At 30.1% G+C, this 10,826-nt stretch overlaps 1 protein-coding gene across 1 annotated transcript; it reads left to right on the top strand.

Annotated features, from left to right (window-relative positions):
• Nucleotides 1-1,409: 1,409 nt before the first annotated feature.
• On the top strand, nt 1,410-6,751 carry LOC107011872 (probable serine/threonine-protein kinase PIX13). Its single transcript, XM_015211546.2, has 6 exons — nt 1,410-1,769; nt 2,141-2,469; nt 3,973-4,108; nt 4,192-4,334; nt 5,349-5,472; nt 6,066-6,751. The coding sequence occupies exons 1-6, from the start codon at nt 1,688-1,690 to the stop codon at nt 6,497-6,499; spliced, it is 1,248 nt and encodes a 415-aa protein (XP_015067032.1). The 5' UTR covers nt 1,410-1,687; the 3' UTR covers nt 6,500-6,751.
• Nucleotides 6,752-10,826: the final 4,075 nt, after the last annotated feature.

Consider the following 10,826-nt stretch of genomic DNA (forward strand, 5'->3'; position numbering starts at 1 on the left):
ATCATATTTAAATAGAGTACACAATTTTATCATGAAAAAGTGAATGTGAATAGACTAATAAAAAACTTGTAAAATGGAAGTGCTCAGCCAAAAATTCCTATTAAAATAAAGTGAACTATAAAAGTGACCTCAATATAAAATGATCTTTAATATCGTACAATAAAATTTCTAATAAAACAACCTTTGCTTTAGAAAATTTGCTAGACAAAAGTTTTGTGTCTATCAAACATAAATTGTGGGCGTAAATTAGTTTTCGCTTAGATAACATAATTTTAGGATATTTCAATAAATCAAAAATAGTGCATGTTTAATTGATCACAAGCTAAAATCTTAAATTTTACCCAAAATTTGACGTGTTGCTCTTGCTCAATAGATCACAAATCATGATAGATAGATAAGATTGATAATATTCATTCTTACATATCATTTAAATTAGTCATAAATTATTATGTATCCACAATAATTGATTGAAGGATATAATTTTATAACTTTATCTTCGTCATTCTTCTAATTTATAAAATAATATTTTTCACTTTTTAAATTTAAAACGTGAATTGCTAAATTAATTTTAAAAAAATAATAATAAACTTTAATCATAATTAATTTACTAGTAAAGTAACTTAATCAATACGACTCAAATGTCATACATAATATATAGAAGAGAAATTGCATTATCTTTTAAATTCCGTAAGTTGATCCCAAATTTCCATCTTATAAACAAAGTCAACTATGCACATTTACCATTAAACCTATGTCTGATGGACAAGAAATTTTGTCAAACGATTTTTTTTCTCAAGATTTTATCATGCACAAAAGTACAAAATCACCCCTTATTTTTTTTTTTTGCAATATTCTTTTCAAAAATAGTGTGAATATTATCTACTTTATATCCGACCCTTGCAATCTTATTTTTATAGCTATTAATATAAAAATTCTATTTACAATTAGTGTGCATGCTATAGGTATATATTTGCCAAGGAGTATATAATATTAGTATTACTCATTGATTGATGATGAATTAATGAGATTAGTGCAATTGATAGAAAAAAACAGAAAGTATTCGAACCTATTAAATTTGACATGAATTAATTATTTTCTTAATAGGTATGTCAATTCAAAAGTATACTAGTAAAAAGGGATATGAAATAATTATTTTCTTAATAGATATGCCAATTTAAAAGTATATAAATAAAAAGAGACAAAAAAAATATGATTTACTCATAGATAATTTATTAATAATATAAACAAAATTCGATTTATGCATATGTATTTCAAACAATATGACGATTTCGACTAAATTATCTTTGTCATGAAAAAGAATTAGTAAGAAGAAAAAATGGTTAATGTAAACGGCAAAATTGGGCATAATTAATTTAATGGTTACTCGGTCGTTGACTTGTCTTTGAGATTGTCATTGACACCATCACATAAGCTTCAAATATCAGCTAAATTAGGAAACCACGCTGTAAAATCTCAGCAATTTACAGTTGAAAATTTTGGCGCATTATATCTTAGAATATAATAATTATAATATGATGGAATCAACAACAATATTAGTAGCTTTTCCCTAAATTCCACCGCTTTTTGTCAAAAGTTTCAACTTTGCTCTAAAAATCAAGATTTCTCCTTTTGAATGATGGTAGCAATTAAGTATTGAGCTGAGAATAAGAAGAAAGTGTAAAAATTGATGGGGAATTGTTTTGGATCAGAGAATCTTGATCCTAATCCTAGTAACAAAAGCAACTCATCAACTAGACCTTCTACCCCAGGTACACACAAACATACTACCGTTTTCTCTTTGTAGGTTAAAAGGTTTGTTCTTTTTAGGAATGATTTTGTTCGAATTCCCAAATGGGGTTTTGCTTTTGCTATTTATGGGGAAAATTTTGGACTCTTTCTTGATTTTCTGTATGTCAAATATGCTACTTTTCTCTCTTTGTTGAGTCTATACTAAAGGACCCAAAATGGCTTCTGTTTCATTTTCTTGGCAATCAGAACTTTTATTAGGACTAGTCGACCATCATTTAGAGGAGTAATTTATGTTGTTTGTAGTTTTTGGTAAAGCCCCTTTCAGATTTCATAGCTTATAGCTTAATTGGGAGTAAAAAGACTAGATTTTTGGGATGTATTTTTTGTGCAGATACATCAAAGAACTACAGTGGTGGTGTTGGATTTTCGACTAGTAGTAGTACTGGGCGTAGCCGTTTTTCAGTTGCTGCAAGCGAGGATTCATGTTCGAATGGAGAAATATTGCCTACTCCAAATTTGAAGACATACAGTTTTTCTGATCTGAAGGCTGCCACAAGAAATTTCAAGTCTGATACAGTTTTGGGGGTGGGAGGCTTTGGGACTGTATTTAAAGGATGGGTCGATGAGAAGACGCTTACTCCAACTAAAGTTGGAACTGGGATGGTTGTTGCCATCAAGAAGTTGAACTCAGAGAGCATGCAGGGATTTGAAGAGTGGCAGGTATGAGAACTTTTGATACAATTTATAGGCATTTATTCTTTGCAGAATGTTGGACCTTCTTGGTGGAAGAAGCCAATAGTTTGACCTTTTTTGTTGGAGAAAGATCTTTCATTACACAAACTAGGAAAATGCCCATCAATGCAAAATGCATAAGCTACCTTGTTGCTGATCATTCAGGGACAGTTATGTGGCATTGGTTGTTAAATATGCTGAATAATTTGGGTATCCAGTTTTTGGTTAACTATTATGTATGAAGCATTTTCAGTTTATGTTCGTTAGTCAAGTAAAACCTGTAGTTAGACAGGCAAGTCAATGATTATACAGTGTCTCTGTAACAAACTAGGATTGCCTCTTACATGGCTGAACTCTTTGATGAAGTTGAATGAATAAACTACTAAAGTGATAAAAATGTATGTATTGATACATCTTTATAGGGGAATTCAATCTTGAAGCAGTTATTGATACAGTTTTCAGGCTGAAAACACAGATATTGATCTTGCTAGTTCACATTGTGTACTGATTATACACAATTACTTGCTGAATGTGAAGTCCTCTGTTGGTTTGATTTGAGTCCATATTTCTCCATTTACATCCCAACGATACAGATAAAAAGTATGAGCAAAACTTTTGTAGTTTGCATAGCTATCTATACACAGATTTGTGAAATAATTTCTCATCTTGTTAGATTTGAGCTAACAATATCATATAATGTGTCAAACTTCCTCTCTTACTCCTAATCACACACTTTGAGCAATGAGTACTCATCTGCTTCCTGTTATAATACTACTTTCGTTTTTGTTGTTGAAACAATTTCTAGTAACTTCAAGTTAACTTGTTGCTGAACAGATTTTCTGCAACTGTATAGTGGCCCAATATTTAATTGATGTCTACAGGTAATTGTAGTGTGCAGAGACATGAATAGTATAAGAGCTATCTGGCGATTTATATTGAAGGCCTCTCCAAAATTGTGGTGTCAGACTTAGCAAATTTTATATCAGATAGGTAGTTTGTTGAGTGGATGAGGAAGAATACAGCCTCTGAACATCCAACATCCAGCCAACTCAGGAAAAAAATGAACTATTATAAAAAATTGACCCATATTTGGAATATGATTCGAAAAAAGATCAAGGGTTTCCATATGTATTATTGTTGCGATCTATACTAAGCAAGTGTACGTGGTCGACAAGTATTATTCCTATGAAGACTTATAACTAACTTCAGACTAAATTAAGCTGTTACTAACATCAATTGTGTCAGCTGTCACTGCCATTCCTGAAGTTGCGATGAATGTACCTTCCTCTTTTAGAGAGAGACGTACTGTTTAGTTATTTAGGTTTCTTATTTAGCTATCAGGAGCGTGTACTTGAACTTTTCAATATTCTTGTTTTGTTTATCAACTAACTTCTGAATTGCTAGTTCACTTTAGAACTTTATATTATTTGTCATATATAGACTATAGTTAGATGCTTTAGCTAACACTCCTAATCTTTCAATTAACTGCAGGCAGAAGTTAACTTCTTAGGAAGGCTTTCACACCCAAACCTTGTTAAATTGTTGGGATATTGTTGGGAAGACAAGGAACTGTTACTTGTATATGAATTCATGCCAAAGGGAAGCTTGGAGAACCATCTTTTCAGAAGTAAGAAGTTCTGTACTAGAGTTTCAACCGAAACAAGGTTAATAATGATATGATGCACTGATCTCTGTTATGTTGCTTTGCAGGGAGCACAGCTATTGAACCACTTTCTTGGGAGTTGCGGCTCAAAATTGCCATAGGAGCGGCACGAGGTTTAGCTTTTCTACATTCTTCAGAAAAGCAGATCATTTACAGAGATTTCAAGGCCTCCAATATACTTCTCGATGGGGTACAATCTTTTGACTTGCGATGCATTTGGTAGGCCAGTATTCTAAAACAATATAACAATAAGAGAATAAGGACAAACAAAAGCTAGATTCAAGAGTCAGCTACTACATTGGTTGAACCAGTGGTGAAGATACCCTTTAGTAATGGATGTAATCCGACACCGTTTTGCTCAATTCTTTGTTAACAAGTTGACTAAATATGTATATGTACAGTAGGTCGGTCCTACTTGTAAAGTATGCGAGGCAATTATATATTTTGGTACACAAAGTGATGTCTTAAAACTCACAATCCCAGACTAAACCCACTCACAAACCGAATAGTTACTAACTGATCTCTCTGTAAAATCATGCATATGCCATTGCCCCTAGGGTTTTGGCCTAGTGCTAAGAGCATAGAGCAAGGTCTGTGTTAGGCGCACGTCATGCGTTCGAACTTTGTACTAGACAAAAGCTTGGTATGCTCAGTATTTGAGTGAAGGGTAGAGGGGTACCCATCAAGCTTCGAACCATGCGGCACTGTTCCTTGGGAATTTCTTGATTATCAAAAATAAAATAATATCCTGGACTGCCATTGTTTGCTTTCATTTTCTCTGTTTGGAGTACAGGTATGTGACTCTATAGCTTAGTGCATATCCCTTACGTTTCCTTTATCTTTTTTTTACTTACTTTCACATAATTGAAACATGAGCAAGACCTAGAATCGGCTGGATTTCTGAAATTAATTATCTATTATATGTTGGCTTTTAGAGGATTCTCTTTCCATATGGTTCCCCAGTATTTCTCAAGGAGGCTGTGAGTTTATGTGATGATATGAGTAATAATACTGAACTTGAACGTTTTGTTCTGTTTAATATCATCAAAATCCCTTATCTGATCTCATATTGTTTTTCCTTTTCCGATGGAACTAAATGAAAGTATAAGTATGTTTTTCTTCAATAGATTTTCCTCCTTTCCAATTTTTATGTACATCTGCATAAGGTCCAAATTTTGAAGGTCTTCTACTTTTCTGTTTGCAGAGTTACCATGCAAAGTTATCCGATTTTGGCTTAGCTAAAGTTGGGCCTTCAGCTGGGAACTCACATGTGACTACTCGTATCATGGGAACATATGGTTATGCTGCTCCTGAATACATTGCAACAGGTGAGCACTATTTTCGAGCCGTTGTCCCATTGCATTTTAAGATATACATATCAAATTATGAGTGTAATTCCAGCCATTTTATCTCAAAAAGTGATTCCATATTCTGGGTATTCAATGGGTGAGACTTGCAAGTGACTTTGAAGGTTTAGCTGTTTGAACTCGAGGTTGCTTGTTTTTCAATAAGAAAATAACCGTAGTGCTTTATGAAACTAATTGCATTCGCTTGTTTGATAGATTTGTCTCAACTTTCAATTCGAAGTGGCTCTCTGTGTGCAACAAATATAACTTGCAGAAACTAAAACTTCACTATTTCTTCATAAAATTTCATTGTAGTATCTATGTTTTCAATGTGTAACATTTTTCACGCTCTCCTGCATTGGCTCGGATTCAGTACCTAAATAGATTTGCACATCTATTAAACCACCAGTAATAATTTGATCACCATTATGCTATATGCATTAAATTGCATAAATATATGTACATCTGGTTTGGCCGTGTGCAGAGTGAGCAAGACTACCTTGAAAGAAAAAGCTCGATCCCAGAAACATTTGCTGTATAATGTGTTAATCCAAGGATTCTTGTCATGTCAACAGGTCATCTGTATGTAAAAAGTGATGTATATGGATTTGGTGTTGTCTTGCTTGAGCTTTTAACAGGCTTACGAGCACTTGACACAAAACGACCTGGCGGACAGCATAATTTGGTGGACTGGATGAAACCGATGCTTTCTAACAAAAGGAAGCTGAAGTCCATTATGGACGCCCGAATGGAAGGCCAATATAGTTCAAAGGCAGCAATACTTACTGCTCAGCTTACTATAAAATGCCTAGAAGGAGAACCTAAGAAGAGGCCTTCTATGAAAGAAGTAGTGGAAGTATTGGAACAAGTTGAATCGATAAAGGAGAAATCAAAACCTTCCAAAAGCAAATCCGAGTCTTCATCTCATCGATACAAGCAGTCACCGAGAAGTTATCCTTCTCCACGTGGTGCAAGCAACCATGGATCCGGAGCCGGATCTGGAAGATGACAGGTACAACTGGAAAGGCAAACGCGAGCTGCAGAAAAATGAGTTTGTTTATACATTTAATTGTATTGAATTTGTTGTAGTCCAATTTGGTTTAATCATTGTTTTGGATTACAATTTTTGTAAAATTGTCTGTCACATCTGTACTCCATGGGAATAAATGTATTTCTATCGTTTATAAGAATACTGATTTTATTTGTGGAAGGTATGATTACAGCTAAGATTAACAGGCAGTCCAGCCTGTTGAAATGTAAATTTGTGTAAGCCAAAAGCTCTTGTAAGGCTCCATATGATATCTGAATTTGAATGCTATATGAATATTAAGATGTTTGTAACGATCCAAAAAAAAATTTATATAAATAAGAATAAATAGGTATTTAAGGGCATACTGGTCCTTTCGCGTATTAAATAAAAAAGAACCAGATTTGTATTTATTTATTTTAAATTCTATTTGACTAATTCTTGAATTAGTCTGCTAATCCTAATAGTTCTCTCTCTCACACTTCTTAACTCTCTCTCACGTTTTCCATCTTTCTCACGTTATTTTGCCAAATATCAACTGTTCTTCATGCTTGAAGAAGTCACATGAAATTTTAAGAAAAACAAAGCAACCAAAAACATTAAGGCGAAGAGAAGTTGTTCGTTGAGTGGTGTGGACGTTGAGGTAACTTGGATTGATTTTGGAGAGAGTTTTGGATAGCGAATTCTTCGTTTGAACATCAATAAAGGTATGGGTTTCTTCTCTCTTGGTCCCTTTCCCAAGAGACCCCTTAAGGTTCAAGATATTCGTTCCGAAAACTAGGGTTGTTCCCTTTTATATGTCCTTGTCACGAGCTCCCAATGAATTTTAGGTTGGGTATGATTGCTGGTAGATTTAGGTGTATATTATGTTTTCGCGATGAATATGGTTATGTTTGTGTACTTGGAATCGTATGAAAGGCAACCATGTTTTTCTTGAAATTATGTGTAAGTATGTTACGGTGAATGAGGTTCTCTATGTAATGCTCCAAAAGTTTAATGTAATATGATTGTATATTTTTCGTGAATAAAATGGGGTAAGGCGTGAAGTTCTTATGAAATGTTAGGTGGCTTGATTGAGGGAGCAATTCTTGGTTAGACGAATCTATAAAAAAATGTAACTAAAACATTATGAATGAACCATGAAATCTCCCTAAGAATTAATGTTAAATTTGATGAAAAAGTGCAGAAAAATCGTGAAATAAATTTCCAGAACTTAGAAATAGGCTTTAAAAGAATCTGGAAATTTTTGGACGTCAAAGAAATAAAAAAAAAGTTTTGAGGCCTGCAGGGATCGAACCCAGGACCTCCCTGCAGCATGCCTTAATAAATTAATTTACAAAAAAAAAACGGGGCTGGGGGGAATCGAACCCTCGCCCCTGTCTTGCGCGAGAAAAAGGAAAAGGAAATGGGGCTGGGGGGATCGAACTCGCGACCCCCAGCTACGCGCACAAAAAAAAAAAGGAAACGAGGCTGGGGGAATCGAACCCCTGGCCACTGAATTCGCGAAAAAAAAGGGGAAAAGAAATGGAACTGAAGGGATTCGACCTCGCGACCACTCCTCCCTCGCGAAAAGAAAAGAAAAATTAAAGGGGAGGCGTGGGATTCGAACCCACGACCTCCCAGTACGCGAAGGGAAGGGTTTTTAAAAGAAAAAAAATATATATTAAGAATAGAGGGGCTGTGGGGGTTCGAACCCACCACCTCACAGCCCCCCCCCCCCCNCCCCAGCGAAATTGAAACAAAAATAAGGGAGGCTGTGGGGGTTCGAACCCACAACCTCCCCAGTGTAGTGAATTTAATTAAATTAAGGTTAATTAATAGTAAAATTAAAATAGAAAATTTATCCCTTCATGTAAATATTGAAATTTAAATTAGAATTCTAATTAAAATAGAAAATTAATTCTTTCATGTAAATATGGAGATTTAATTTAGAATTTTAATTAAAATAGAAAATTAATTCTTTCACGTAAATATGAAGATTTAATTTAGAATTCTAATAAAAATAGAAAATTAATTCTTCTATGTAAATATTGAGATTTAAATTAGAATTCTAATTAAAATAGAAAATTAATTCTTCTATGTAAATATTGAGATTTAAATTAGAATTCTAATTAAAATAGAAAATTAATTCTTCTATGTAAATATTGAGATTTAAATTAGAATTCTAATTAAAATAGAAAATTAATTCTTCTATGTAAATATTGAGATTTAAATTAGAATTCTAATTAAAATAGAAAATTAATTCTTCTATGTAAATATTGAGATTTAAATTAGAATTCTAATTAAAATAGAAAATTAATTCTTCTATGTAAATATTGAGATTTAAATTAGAATTCTAATTAAAATAGAAAATTAATTCTTCTATGTAAATATTGAGATTTAAATTAGAATTCTAATTAAAATAGAAAATTAATTCTTCTATGTAAATATTGAGATTTAAATTAGAATTCTAATTAAAATAGAAAATTAATTCTTCTATGTAAATATTGAGATTTAAATTAGAATTCTAATTAAAATAGAAAATTAATTCTTCTATGTAAATATTGAGATTTAAATTAGAATTCTAATTAAAATAGAAAATTAATTCTTCTATGTAAATATTGAGATTTAAATTAGAATTCTAATTAAAATAGAAAATTAATTCTTCTATGTAAATATTGAGATTTAAATTAGAATTCTAATTAAAATAGAAAATTAATTCTTCTATGTAAATATTGAGATTTAAATTAGAATTCTAATTAAAATAGAAAATTAATTCTTCTATGTAAATATTGAGATTTAAATTAGAATTCTAATTAAAATAGAAAATTAATTCTTCTATGTAAATATTGAGATTTAAATTAGAATTCTAATTAAAATAGAAAATTAATTCTTCTATGTAAATATTGAGATTTAAATTAGAATTCTAATTAAAATAGAAAATTAATTCTTCTATGTAAATATTGAGATTTAAATTAGAATTCTAATTAAAATAGAAAATTAATTCTTCTATGTAAATATTGAGATTTAAATTAGAATTCTAATTAAAATAGAAAATTAATTCTTCTATGTAAATATTGAGATTTAAATTAGAATTCTAATTAAAATAGAAAATTAATTCTTCTATGTAAATATTGAGATTTAAATTAGAATTCTAATTAAAATAGAAAATTAATTCTTCTATGTAAATATTGAGATTTAAATTAGAATTCTAATTAAAATAGAAAATTAATTCTTCTATGTAAATATTGAGATTTAAATTAGAATTCTAATTAAAATAGAAAATTAATTCTTCTATGTAAATATTGAGATTTAAATTAGAATTCTAATTAAAATAGAAAATTAATTCTTCTATGTAAATATTGAGATTTAAATTAGAATTCTAATTAAAATAGAAAATTAATTCTTCTATGTAAATATTGAGATTTAAATTAGAATTCTAATTAAAATAGAAAATTAATTCTTCTATGTAAATATTGAGATTTAAATTAGAATTCTAATTAAAATAGAAAATTAATTCTTCTATGTAAATATTGAGATTTAAATTAGAATTCTAATTAAAATAGAAAATTAATTCTTCTATGTAAATATTGAGATTTAAATTAGAATTCTAATTAAAATAGAAAATTAATTCTTCTATGTAAATATTGAGATTTAAATTAGAATTCTAATTAAAATAGAAAATTAATTCTTCTATGTAAATATTGAGATTTAAATTAGAATTCTAATTAAAATAGAAAATTAATTCTTCTATGTAAATATTGAGATTTAAATTAGAATTCTAATTAAAATAGAAAATTAATTCTTCTATGTAAATATTGAGATTTAAATTAGAATTCTAATTAAAATAGAAAATTAATTCTTCTATGTAAATATTGAGATTTAAATTAGAATTCTAATTAAAATAGAAAATTAATTCTTCTATGTAAATATTGAGATTTAAATTAGAATTCTAATTAAAATAGAAAATTAATTCTTCTATGTAAATATTGAGATTTAAATTAGAATTCTAATTAAAATAGAAAATTAATTCTTCTATGTAAATATTGAGATTTAAATTAGAATTCTAATTAAAATAGAAAATTAATTCTTTCATGTAAATATGGAGATTTAATTTAGAGTTCTAATGTTATGAATATTAGAAATAAAGTCAATGAAAAATATAAATGATATCCAAATGATTCAAGAGTTGGGTTAACGTGCTCAAACCTCCGTATTGATATATAAGTCATACGTGAGTAAAATATTCAAGAATAATGTCATCTACTTTGATCAAAAATCAAGATCTTGGTATATATACAAGATACATAAGTCTTGTAATACATAATCT

Source organism: Solanum pennellii, chromosome 2, assembly GCF_001406875.1.
Source record: "Solanum pennellii chromosome 2, SPENNV200".
Classification (NCBI taxonomy): domain Eukaryota; kingdom Viridiplantae; phylum Streptophyta; class Magnoliopsida; order Solanales; family Solanaceae; genus Solanum; species Solanum pennellii.